This window comes from Patella vulgata, chromosome 8 (assembly GCF_932274485.2).
Source record: "Patella vulgata chromosome 8, xgPatVulg1.2, whole genome shotgun sequence".
Classification (NCBI taxonomy): Eukaryota; Metazoa; Mollusca; class Gastropoda; family Patellidae; genus Patella; species Patella vulgata.
Window position 1 is genome coordinate 18,990,986 of NC_065886.2, and position 14,354 is coordinate 19,005,339.

Here is a 14,354-nt window from a genome sequence, read left to right on the forward strand (position 1 = left end):
TTCAAAAAAGGTAGGGGATATTCAGAAACAATACAAAACTGCGGAAATGTACAGCTGTTTTTATTAGAGGTAACCAGTGTATGTTAATAACAGGCCAATTGCCTACACATGAACATAAACAGTTCATATGGGCGGCTTATCTGACGGCCCCATTTCACTCGCAAAGCGATACACTGTCAAAAGTGAAAATGGACGTTTCTGATTTTGTCTTAATAATGAGTAATTGCTCCACCAATACTCAGACATTCAGCAATTCGTCGTGGCATGATCCTAATCAACCGTCCAGTCACGATTTTGGGCAATCTGACCCACTCCTCTTGCAATGTTGATGTCGACGAACACGTCTCCCGATCAAATTAAACGTAACACACTAAAGCAAAGATATGCTAAACAGGAAATCTTATGCAAGAACAGATAGAAAAGTAAACATGGATAGGATAAACCAGCAAACGGCAGTTTTCATCAACAATTCCTTGAAGTGTCAAATTTGACAATGAACCCCTCCATGACTATTTATCATATCACAACCTGCATAGGTATTTGCATTTCAATATCCCCTACTTCTTTTTGAAGAGTATATGTACATAACTTTGTGATATGAACCTCATTACCAAATGTCACATAGGGCTACTAAGTTTCTTTTATTATGGTTCGAATTGTTTAAAACAGTACCAGAAATTGTAGGCATGAACAGCAATGTTTTGAGATTGAACAAGATTTGATGTTCTGTTTGGTCAGTATTACAAGACAAGTTTCAACAGGCGAGCATAAGACATCATCTTTTTTACATATGTTACACAGGCGTTCACCATTTTCTCACCTTTTTTTCCTTTCAGCATTGAAACCAAAAGTCGCTATACTACGAGAAGAAGGGAGTAATGGAGATAGAGAAATGGCTGCAGCATTTCATATAGCTGGATTTGATGTATGGGATATCAACATGCAGGATCTCTGTGATCAAAAAATATCTCTAGATCAATTTAGAGGAATTGCTTTTGTTGGCGGATTCAGTTACGCTGATGTATGTGGATCTGCTAAAGGTAAAAAGAAATGTTTTTTAAGTAGTATTTATTGTTTTTAAATTAACAGTTTAATATGGGTTACATTGGTTACAATTAGCTGGTAAACCAGTTTATCCTGATGTAATATGCTACAATAAGCACACTTGATTTGAATTGTTGACACTTTAAAACACCATATCTCTTCTTCTGATTGAGGTAGAATGTTTAAACTTTCATCAGGTGAATATCTTGATGATGATCATTTTCTATAATAGGCTAAGCAGAGATGAGCAATTTGATTTGTCAATGCTTTGGATTTATTTCTTACTTTCATAATACCTTGACTGAGTGCAATAATTTTCTGCTTGGGATAAACAGTTGATTGCTTTGATGCCTTATAAAAAGATTAATACAAGTACCGTAATTATTGAGTGTCACTTGGTTTACTATTTTTATTTTCCAGGATGGGCAGCAACTGCTAAATTTAATGCCAGTATTCAAGAAGAATTTTCACGTTTTTACTCCAGAAAAGATACATTCAGTCTGGGTGTATGTAATGGGTGTCAGTTGATGGCTTTACTTGGATGGGTTGGTAGTTTAGGTGGGTATTTAACTTTCTTAAGATAACAAATTATGTGTTTGCTCATGGTAGAGAAAACATGTCATGTTTTGTTAATGAATTAATGTTCAAGTGTCAGGGTTGATTAATCAATTAAATGCATAATGAAAAAATTGTCCACAAAGCTGAGGGGATAGATAAACCATATGGTTGATTTTCATTTTTGTTAGGGAGCAAAAAAAAAAGGCTAAAACATTTGAATTATAGTACAATAGTTGTTTTAATTATTTCCACATGAACCCTTGAAATGCCCCCAAAAGTACCTCTAATTCACCTCTAAGTATTGGTCAGTTTCACATGAATGAAAATGGGCTACCCGATCAGCATTTATTATCCTAAATTACAGAACTATCTAAATTGAATGCAGCTGTAATTTACGGGAATCAGTAGGCTGGTTATTCAATTTTATTACTAACATTTGGTAAAACAACACAATTTATATTGAAAATAACCACTGGTTTGTACACGTATAGCATAATGTTTCGACAAGTGTTCTCTTACTGCTAAATGCCACTGAAGGATTATATTCGTTAATATTTGATATTATAGAAAAGGAGGCAACAAAGCAGGGTTTATTATTAGATCATAATACATCTGAACGTTATGAATCAAGATTTGTTACTGTAAAGATAAAAGACAGTCCAGCTATAATGTTAGATGGAATGAACGATACCATGTTTGGTATGTGGGTGTCACATGGTGAAGGTGAGATATATGGGTCAAACATTTTAAAAACTCTTCTGTACATATTAAATAAGTTACATTAAATAGTATTGGAGATAGAATTGGGTAGAATATGCAGACATATTTCAATGAGTGCAAAATCATTGATTTAAGCTTGTTTTATAATCTATACAAATGGAACAAAAATTTGAATGCGGATTTTGCTAGGCCTTCTAGTAATAAACTGCACAACAGTCCAAAATGTATGATGTTTCCTGGTAAATTATGACATTGGTTCCATAGGTTCCTGCTGACCTGTAACTTCAGGCAGTTTCTTAAACTAAATTACTTATTATAGGTTATTATCTTCTTTTTTTTCAGGTAAAATGTGTTTTAAAACTCCAGCTCTTCATAAAGATATTTTAGAGAAAAACCTGGCACCAGCTAGATATGTTAATGATGATGGAGATATAACACAGGATTATCCCTTTAATCCAAATGGTTCACCAGAAGGTATTGCTGCTGTTTGCTCAGAAAATGGCCGCCACTTGGCCATTATGCCACATCCAGAAAGATGTATCCTGCCATGGCAGTGCCCTTGGATGCCTTATGAAATGAGATCAGAGTTAGAATTTACTCCTTGGATTAAGATGTTTCAAAATGCACATAAATGGTGCTTGAATGGTGAATGAACACTTGCATTAAGATATAATTGAGATTATTTTTTATTATAATGAATAAAAGACTTTCAGTATGATACTAGTGGGTTTTGAGCGTAAAGGTGAAGTTGATGAAAATGCACATCCTGGAAAGGTTTCTGTTGTAACAAGATTTTTTTTGTGAACATGTACATATAACCCCAGTTGTTTGTGCCATGAAACACCCTTTTCATTAGCCCAGTTTGGAGCAGAACAGTAGGACGTTAAACCCCATTTCATTTCATTTCATTTCCATGTAACAACCTGCATGACTGGCTATGCATCCAGTGACTCTCAAATGTGTGGCAGGCAAATTAGCCTAAAATAGAAATGATAGAAAGTCATTCAGATGCTCTACCTCAAAAGGCAACTGTCTTTAAAACTGAGTGCAAACTCCACAATTGTATAATTGACCCATTATACAGTCTTGGATCGTTTAACCCATGCATTTTTGTCTGGGGGTTAGCTTCATTGTCACAAAACAACATATGTTGAAAATGAAACTTAATAGGCCTATGTATGGACAAGATTTTTTTCCAAGGAAAGATCATCTAGATGAAAAACTTGTAATAAACATTTGAAATCCAGAAGGGACAGTATTGACCCTGACATTGCTAATATCATCACTCAGAGTAAAAGAGAGTGAGGAAGATGAGGTGTAACGTACAATTGACACCGACTAGGTCATTTTGAGACTAACTGTGGTACAATGTTATTTCTATAATTTGCTTTGGCTGGTGGACCAGATAAAACCGTATGGGTTGGGCAGACAATTCTACTTTTGTCACATACAAGCTTGACTCAATGCCAGACACTCGAACACCACCCCACAGAGTAAAAAAGAAACATTCCGTTATATTGGCACATTATATTTTTATTTTCAAATAAGTTAACAAAAAAAAAACAGAAAAAGAAACAAAACAGGATTATTTACACGATGATGTCATTATCTGATTCTTTAAAAAACAATTTATCAATTTCATGACAGAGTTCGTCTGCATCTATAGTATAACTACCCGAGGTAGTAGTAGTGTCATTTTCCCACAATGCATCATTACCCGATTCATCTTGAACTGGACATCGAGGAGAATTTGTAACACTTCTTAATGGAGCTTTCATTTCCATATAAATACACGTATTGTCATTGTCTTTTATTTGGGTGGGCCTACGATTAGGCACCACTGGATGATGAACAGGATTATAACTTTTATTATAGGCACTTTTATTTTTCCATTGTCTCCGATGCTCAGAATTATAAGCTGGTGGAGGTTTAACACTAGATTGTCTGTATAAACCGTTTTTATTTGGGACTAAAGGGGATATATTTTGATGATGAGCACTATATTGTGGAATATTAGCTGGTGGATGACTTCTGTTTGAAGAACTTCCCGAAGAAGGTAATCCTGTTTGTGTATAGAACAGATCTGTCAAAGAAAAAGATACAGCATTTACAATTAAAACTCAACCAAAGTACGCTAACATAATATATATTGATGGATGGAACCAGTGCCGGGTTTACCTATTGGCTTGGCACCTGAACATCTAATGGGACTCTGAGCAAGGTGTATAATATGTCCTAAGCCCTTTTGACAAGCACTGTTGTCTTAAACATACATCATCATCAGTTTTGCTTACAAGACACTTTGATCCTCAATTAGTCCTGATGGTGGGGTATTGGGGAGGGGGGTGTCTTATAAGTGGAATAGCCTATGGCCTCGCTTTATCTAAATCGAGCACTGGATGGAATCCTAGAGAAGTCAAATGACCACCGTTTCAAGTCAATTTTAGTTGATGACCAAATATATTTATCTGCCAATACAGACAGCTATCTTGGTGCGTCAACATCACCATCAATGTATATTTTATGGAGATGTGGTGTTATCAACTGCAATAGATAATTACCTGTATCATGCGATATTGTCTGACTTGATACATCAACATCACTACCACCTCTACCACTATCACTGGTACTAACTTCATCTGATATTACACTACTGCTATCTATCCTGCCTGCTTCCTGAAACTATATACATAATACATGAAATATATTAATAGATTGAAATTCAGGAAAGTATTTGATCTGGGACTTTGGAATGAAGGCGACTTCAACGCATAACTAAATGAATTGGTATACAAAATTATAACTGCTTGTAATATAGTTATTTGGGTTCATGCAAAGTTGACAAGCCGTGGATAAATAGGGACTTGAAAATATCATGGAAAAATTGTGATTTTATCCTAAAGAGTACCAAATAATAAATTGTTTTCCAAAGACCCAATTTATTATAACAGAAGTTATCAGTGCCGGTAATGTGTTTTTTAAAAATAAAAAAAAAATAATGTCTCACCTCTTTTGAAACAGAATCAAGTTTAGATTTTTCTGGTTTTGTTGCTGGGTTGTATTCACTGTCCGACTCAAAGCACATAATATTGTTCTCGTCGTCCAAACAAAAGCTGACTTCCTTTTTGGTGGAAGATGCAACCGACTCCGTTGGTGATAACTGAATGTTTGAGGACGAATTTGTAATACCGAGATCACTGTTATTATCGTCCGATTCGTTCTGCTTCATGATGGAGATAACTCGGTTTTCCTCACTCTTAGCGTTGTAGATTCTCTTCTGTTTGTCTCGTTGTCGAATGTAATAAATTATCACAAGGACAATCAGACCCAGAATGATTGTAATACATAAAAGCACTGCCACCGTAATGATATTCCGTGTACTTAAAACTGCTGAAGCATTATTAAAAGTGCTGTTACCATGATAAACCTCCACGAATAGATCGGAGAACGCATATCGCGTAGGGGAGCCCATGTCCCGAGCTGCTATGACGAGATGGTAGATTCCCAATTCATGCTCTTCAAATTTTTTGGTGGTGAAGATTTCTCCAGTGGTCACATGGACTTCAAAGTTGTCAGAAAAGTTACCCTTTTTCATAAAGTACTCAATTCTGCCGTTCTCGCCTTCGTCTAAATCATAGGCGAGGATGGCTGAAAATCCTGTTTTTGGAGCATAGGAGTTGGGAATGGACACTGTGTTGTTTTCATCATTTGGATATAGGATTACTGGACTCTGGTCATTCATGTCGTTCACGGTGACCACAACCTGAACGCTACTGCTAAGGGGTGGTTCGCCCATATCAGTAGCGACCACACTAATAACATAACGGTTGGTACTTTCACGGTCCAGCGTCTTTGTTGTTTGAACCATGCCTGCTGGGGTGATAGTAAAGGGAGTAGCGCCATTAGCAGGGTTTCCCATGGAGAAAACGAGAGCAGCATTCTCATTCTCATCTCGATCAAAAGCTTCAATCTGTCCAACATCATTACGAGTCAACATATTTTCAGAAACGTTAAAATAAAAGACTGAATGTTTGAACTCGGGTCGCTTATCATTTAAGTCCTCTAAAGTAATTTCCACATTGACAGTTGATGTTAGTCTTTTCTGTCCACTGTCTGAAGCTTCTATTTTGACGATCACCAATGGCGAAGCCTCTCTATCAAATTGCCTAATGGCAGATAATGTTCCGTTGGACAATATTTTAAAATCGTCTTTATTATCGCCGATCAACTTGTATGCAATCTCGGCATTGGACCCTGCGTCATAATCCACGGCGGATACAGTGGTGACATACTGTGGAATGAAATTATTTTCAGTAAAACTAGCGTAATATACAGACTGTAAAAACACAGGAGGGTTGTCGTTCTCGTCCAGGACTTTCACTTGGAAGCTAACAGAAGTTGTTAGCCGTGGAGAACCAGAATCGTAACAAACAACAATCACGCTGTGTTGAGATATTTTTTCTCTGTCTAAAGGTTTGGACAAAATACCTTTATATTCATTGACGTCCAACTGGCTAATGGTAATATAGTCGTGGGCTATGGAACAGTTAACAACTCCGTTAGCACCGGAGTCTGGGTCGTGGACGCCGATATGGGCAACGGCTCTTCCCACAGTCGATGATTCTGAAACTTCTGCAGATCCACTAGTGGAAAAAGTATTAACATGGATTTCTGGTGGATTGTTATGTGTATCTAAAACGTGGATATGGACTCGAACTTGTTCCGTTAACGAAGGGTTTCCATTATCTCTTGCTTCTGTCAATAACTCGAAGCTTTTTCCAGCAGAGGATTCCAAGGAAGAAGCTAGCCTCAGTTCTCCAGAATGTTTATATAAGGTGAATGGTTTCAACAGCGTTTCTGGTTGACGGGCTGTAAAGTGATATGTAATGTTCGCGTTTTCACCAAGGTCCTTATCACTTGCTTTTAAACGCACAATTAATCCACGGATTGGAAGCGTTTCTGATATATTTACAGAATACGAAGGATATTCAAAAACTGGTGGATTGTCATTTATGTCTTCGACATTTATAGTAACCACCAAGGAGCCAGTTTTAGGCGGGGTTCCATTATCTTTGGCAATTACATTAAGTTTGTATGTATTTTTATCTTCTCGGTCCAAAGTTTTTAACAGTTTTAGAGAAGCTTCTAGATTTCCACCTAAGACTTTATGGGTATCTAGTGAGAACATATCAGTATTGTCCAAAAGTTCATAATTGTGTACAGAATTATTAACAGCAGTATCCTTGTCCACAGCATTCGTAATCGGAAACGTTGTTCCAACTGTTACTCCTTCGGACACATCAAGCGAAAACTCACTTTGTGGGAATTCGGGCGAGTTGTCATTTATGTCCAGCAGCGTTACCGTCACAGAAATTTTACGGAAAAATGACCCCAACTGAGACTGGACAATTATTTCAAAATTTAAGTCACATTTATCCAGGAAACTGCAGATAGTTTCACGATCCAGTAATCGGGAGATAGATAAATCTCCTGTAGCTTCGTCGACGTTGAATAAAAGACTATGTGGATTTCCTTGCGTTAGTAGACTAAATCTAAGATTTGTCAAATTCGAAACAGTTATCCAAAGGTTTGAATCTCTGACGACGTTTCCAATCACAGTCTTTGATGCCATCTCCTCGTATATTTGGTAAGAAAGATCGGTAGATGATATTTCTGTAACCGCTACGACAATTACTGCCAGCAGATGCAACAAGTTAGCCATGTTGCCGCTAATGGTGGACCAACTCCAAGTACAATTCAAAAATCAACATCAAGACTAAGCTTCTCCTTCATCTAGCTTTACTTTGTTACATGTATCTGAAAAATATATAATAACCCAATATAAATATTGAAGCAAAACCTTTAAACAAATAGGAATGAAACAAAAATAAAAACCGTTTTTAAAAGAGTCGCCATGAGAGTTTTAGTGTTGCAGTATTTCCATAATTCTTTATCTTACGTTTTTGGATAAATCCGCTGGCTTTCAATTGATTAAGCACACAGAATATGAAGACCAATAATCCAGGTCTCGTCACCGCTTTTACTTGGAGTCCCGAGTATAAAATGGCGCCTGTTTACATTATGATAGGAGGAAGTGTTGAATATGGCAGACTGTGGTGTCAAATTATGACAAATTAAAATGTCTATATGATTGGTCATAAATTTTTACGGGTTTAATCGCTTGATGCGGTTTAGCATTAAAAGGCTTTGGTATGGATACCTTGCCCGAGGCAACTATGGGTAATTTGTGCACCATGTTGTATACTGACACGGAAGATACATTTGTGTTTTATGACACATGGGAACGTAATTGGTATCACAAATTATAAATTCAATGTTCGGACAAATAAAAAGAGGGCAATTTCTTCGACTGAAGCAAATAAAACAAAAATAAACCTCTATAGATAAATTCATAAAACATTTTATAATGTAAAAATATTCATATTTTGGTTGATATTTAATTTCATAAAAGTGCAAGGTGTTTTCAAAAGAGTCTGATTTTCTTCCATTTGAAATAGAAATTTCATTTTTATCGTTAGTATTTCTTCATCTTAAAATACTTTCTTACGGAAAAATCATTAAAGAATAGTATTTTATGTTACATCTTAAATTAAGAAAATTCTATTTATATAGATAACTGTAAATTAAAATGTTTGGCTGTTTCATTATCATGGAACTATTTGTGAAATAAACATTGCTTTAACCAACTTACTGTTTTTCACTGTAGTAAATGGGCCGATTTTATCCAAAAAAGAGTCAAATGTCTGGTGCGGGCTATATGTTATTCCAATGAATCCCGAGATGATTTTAACTAAGAACGGTGCAGCGTTATATATATCTATATCCAAAATCACCAAAGTATTACTCTCCCGATCACACGCCAATTGGTCAATGATTGTATGGAGCTTGTAATATAATATAACCTTATTCCTACAATCATCACTGACATATGTCACTAAGTTTATGTGACGTTTTTCACTCGGAACACCGTGGTTGAACGCTGATTCTACTACTTCTGGCGTGTACGGCGAGTTGACTTAAACTAACGAGTCAACTCCAAACTGATTGACATATCTAGTTCCTTTTCTTAGCCTATTTGTAAGATTGACAGATGCATGCTAACAACTGAATCGCCATGGCTGATTTGACACAATAACTCCTTTAAACACACAATGGTTGAAAAAACTTTCTGTTTCTGCTGTGGACAAACGACCTTTTCATACAACCAGGGAGATCATGTTTAATGGGGCGTAGCCAATCAGCCACTGTTAATCTTTACCCCGGGCAATATAGAACCTGCGTTCCCCCAATGGTTTATTTTGGTATCGTGTGCTAAGATGGCGTCATAGCGCATCTTTTTTTATAATCTGGGCTTATCACTTTCGTAAATAAATTTTTATCTCATCTGTTAAAATTTATACATCTTGATTTCAATTTAATTAACAATATCTTAGACATAAAGACTACTAAGCGGTGTGTTTGAATTTAAAATCGTCCATCTAATCTGGTTGATCTACCAATTAACACTTGCTCACTTTTTCATCGAATTCCCAGGGAAATAAAATCGTACATTAAAATTAAGACATTCTGTTTTACTAGTAATTTTCAACAAATTTATTCTAGAGAGATATTTTGTCTCTTTTTCATATAAAGAAATGTCCCCCTTTTCTAAACAATTTTTACGATGGCTTTTCAATTAACATAAGTTTTACTTTGAGAAATTTTACAGTCTATTATAAAACAACTTACAAAAATTGCCTGGTTTCTACTCAGTCGTTTTATTTTTTCATCTCCCAAATTTAGACGAAAGAGTTAAAATTGAAAGAAGAAATTGCAAAAATTGAAAAATAAATTGTAAAGATAATAACAAATTGTAAAAAATTAATAACATATTGTAAAAATTAATAGAAAATTGTAAAAATTAATAGAAAATTGTAAAGATTAATAGAAAATTGTAAAAATATAATAATAAATTGTACTGAATTAATAATAAATTGTAAATAAATACATCGTAAAAAATAATTTGTTAAACTAAATATATCATTTTTTAATAATTATTTTATTTAAAGAACAGATTTGTTTTTTTAAATTAAAAAATTTGCTCGATTTTGAGGAATTCGTAAATCATGCTTGACTTTTTATTATTCTTTAAATGGAATCGGGTTTAACGTCCCACTCTTCTGCTCTAACCGAGATAATGAAGACGGACATACGACATGCAGTGTGCTATGAGGATAATTTTGCCCTGACATCAATTGAAAATCAATTGTCAGGGGTTCTTTAACGTGCACACCAAGATGTACACAGAACTTTGGTTTTTAGTCCAAGCCGAACGACTAGATGCTGAGCCTTGCCAGGCATTCTGTCCTTGCACACCAATAACAAGGGGGAATCATGCCAGAAAACTTTCTCAGTTGACACCGGAATCGAACCCGCTTCCGTCATACTAGCTAGCCAGCGCCTTCAACACTGAGCCAACTTAAGGATAGGAATAAATTTACTATATTTTGTCGTTGCTCAGTTTTGGAGAATTCAGTTGATTTTTATTAATTATTTAAAACTTTTGAATTTTGAAAAGATTTTTTTTCTTTGACATTTTTAAGGAAATGATGCTTAAGTTTTATGAAAATTATTAAAATAATTTTCATAAAACTTAAGCATCATTTCCTTAACTTGAGAACAGTTTTTAAAAACGTAAGTATTTATTTATAACAATAAAAACTGAGTGTAAACATAGATACATTAAAAATATTTGGAAATGAAATGAAATGAAATAGCGTTTAACGTCCAACTGTTCAATATTTAAAATTGAATAGGCATAAGCATTGTAAAAAACACCACAAAAGTCATCTATTTTCGCTTCAAAAAATAGTAACACAATTTATGACGTAATTAAATTGACTTTTAATGTTAATTGGCAGAGGAAAGATCTACTTCCCAATAGAAATCCGAAATAATTAATCCTCACTGTAAGGCATATACCTGCAGTCAGTGTTGGTTTGTTTTCATTCATTGAAGCGTAATATAGTTTAAGTACGTGGATATGTAAGGTAATCGTATTAATCCCTCCCTACATCTTTATCAGTTATAACAATAGTTTTACATCCTTTCTTATGGTGAAGAGATCACACTTAAATATAAATTGTTTAACATAAAATAATCCCTCTCTATTCATGTAAATTTCAACATTGACATAGCTCAATCACCCGCATTACGTCACGGATGTTGATTTCCCACATTTAAAACAAAGAAGCTCATCTGAGTTTCGAAATTAGACGATCCCGCGCTAGCTATACAAAAGCTCGCCACGTACAAATTTGTATAATTTGTTTTTTGTGCCTATTAAAAAGGAAGGTTAAATTAATTGAGCTAGGGTTAGTTTTGTCAGTTGATCTCTGCTGGAGCCATGTCCCAGTCTGTGTTTAACTATATACTATACCAATATCAAGAATTGCCTCTAGATACGATATGGTACATTTACTTTATTCGTCATTTATTAAATAAATAAACGATAGTTATCGAACCACATTAAGGAAGATGCTCAAATTTGGCGAATATGCAGGGTTTTGGCAAACATGATTAGAAAATACAGCTTTTTACAATTAAGAATATACACAGTTAGAAGTTTAGAAAAAGCGCGCAAATAAGTTGTGCGTTTCAGGTTTCTTAACAAAAAATGAGAATACATCACCTGTTCTTATGTCATGGATACGTCTTGCATTACGGAGACTTTTGTCATGTGACTGTTTATTTTTTGTTATTTAACATTTTTAGCTTAAAAAATGTGCAAGGATGCGGAAAATAATGTCGATTGTACTGTTACAAATACTGAAATTTCAGTGATGGAATTTAGTTAAGGTCATTCATGGATCCATTCGAATAACATAATAGCCTGCGCCAGAAATCTGGCCTTTTTTTCAAATCGGTCGATTTACATTGAAACCATAGGCCTAAGTTGGTTTAAACAATGTTTATTCCATAAAAGAATATACCTCAACTATAAATATTTACAATTATTCAATGTATATGATAGCACGGCCAGATTATAAAATATGTTATTATAGTTATCTAAATAATTAAAATTTTCATAATTTAGAACTCAACATAAAACTACTATTCATAATTTTATGAAACCAAACATCAACAAAACATAGTAAAATATCATTTACGACTTTATCTATGTGACGGATGTGGTGCAGGAAACGGGGTATGCTTACCCGCCTCCGTCAGTCTGCCCCTTTAATATCTATTCAAACCATATAAAAATAATACCCCCTCTCCAAAATACACGCAGCCTATTGGATTTTCTGTATACGACGCTACATTTTATTCATGAAGTATTATTTTCAAAATTATAGAAAAACTTGATTGGATCTATCAAGTAATGTCAATATTATGATTTTAAATCCATGTGAAATTTTATCGATACACAGTATAGTTAGTGTTTTCTTTACGTGTATTTTTTTGTAAAGTTGATAGCTAGAGGGAGAAATAGTCATGAGAACGTCAAGTTGTTGTATGAACAATGATTACCTGACATCTATAGATGATGTATGAGTCGATGATATGTATGTAGTTTATCACGAACTATCAATGTATGGTACTAACAATATTAAATGGACAGTATGCCGAATTGTGAGTGTATAGAGTTCTAATAGACAGTATAAAATGAAATGAAATGGGATTTAACGTCCTACTGTTCTGCTCCGACTGCGGATAATGAAGACAGGCATACGCCATACAGTGTGCTATGAGGGAAATTTTGCCCGGACAGCGGCACTGCGGCCTACTCTTATATCAAATTCCAACTGTCAAGTGATCTTTTACGTGCACGCCAATGTGTACACGGGACCTCGGTTTTTCGTCCCATCCGAACGACTTGACAGCTGTCCTAGTCAAGCCCTCCGTCCTGCATCACTGACAAGGGGGAACCACGCCGGAAAGTCTGGATGAACTTTCTCGGCCAATGCAGGAATCGAACAGGCCAGCGTCTTACCCACCGTGACCCCCTAATAAACAGTATGCCGAACTGTAAGTGTATAGGGTTCTAATAGAAATGAAATGGGGGTTTAGCATTCTACTTTGCTGTACCAACCGGGTTATTGAAGATTTATATATACATGTATACGTCGCGCAGCGTGATGTGAGGGATATTTTGCCCGGGGAGCAATCTTCGTCGAATTTCAACTGTCAATTGTTAAGTTTATGCACGCAACGAGTAAACGGATTAACATCAGTTTTTTGTCTCATCCAAACGACTACATGCTGTTCTTTGCCAAACCCTCCACCAAAACCGGGATTGAATTCGGGACCTGCTGGAATGTAAGCCAGTGCCATTAACAGTGTTCTATAAAATAATGCAGAACACATGCTCACATCTATACACGCCAAGACAATAGTTTTGACAAATGCCATGAGATGCCCTAAAAAGTTCGCTACTTATAGTGCCATTTGTGTTTATTTCATCATCGCTTGTCATTGTATTAGTAAATCTTTATAAAATTTGATGATGTGTCTCTTTAATATGTTCACGTAGTTGTCAATATGTAGAGTAAAGGATGAGCATACCCTGAACTATTAACGGTCAATTTGTTCAAATGTATCGTATAATTAGTATGACCAGTCTTTGATGGACATTTATCAGAATAATTTCTATTCGCGCCACTTTTAATAGAAGTCCATATTACAGAATTTCGAAAGGACAATTTCGAAATATTTCCTTCAGATAGGCACTGATTCCACAATATTTGCTCGGGAATTTCTTTTTGTCATATTTAAATGAAAGTCATGAATGAAAAAAGTATCGTGTATTTGGCTTTATACAAGAATGTATTTGCACCTGTATAGTGTCCATTTGTGGACAAATTCTGAAATCGCAGCAATTGTTTTCCTCAAAGATCAGAGAAATATTCTGGGATTCGTGAGAGAAGTCTTAACAGTGATGATGACCCTTGGAAATATATTTCATAAATCGATAAAGTTATTTTACAACAGATTCTAAATATGTTTTTCAATCTGTCGCTAAACTGCTT

General features: G+C 35.2%; 1 protein-coding gene across 1 annotated transcript; it reads right to left on the reverse strand.

Moving 5' to 3' along the window:
• Window positions 1–2,938: 2,938 nt before the first annotated feature.
• LOC130014039 (protocadherin-9-like) lies at window positions 2,939–11,335 on the reverse strand. The gene is made up of 3 exons (XM_056102844.1): window positions 11,305–11,335; window positions 6,014–7,281; window positions 2,939–2,959 (listed from the first exon to the last, which is right to left on the reverse strand). Exons 1-3 carry the CDS (start codon window positions 11,333–11,335, stop codon window positions 2,939–2,941), a joined length of 1,320 nt encoding a protein of 439 aa, XP_055958819.1.
• Between the last annotated feature and the right edge of the window lie 3,019 nt (window positions 11,336–14,354).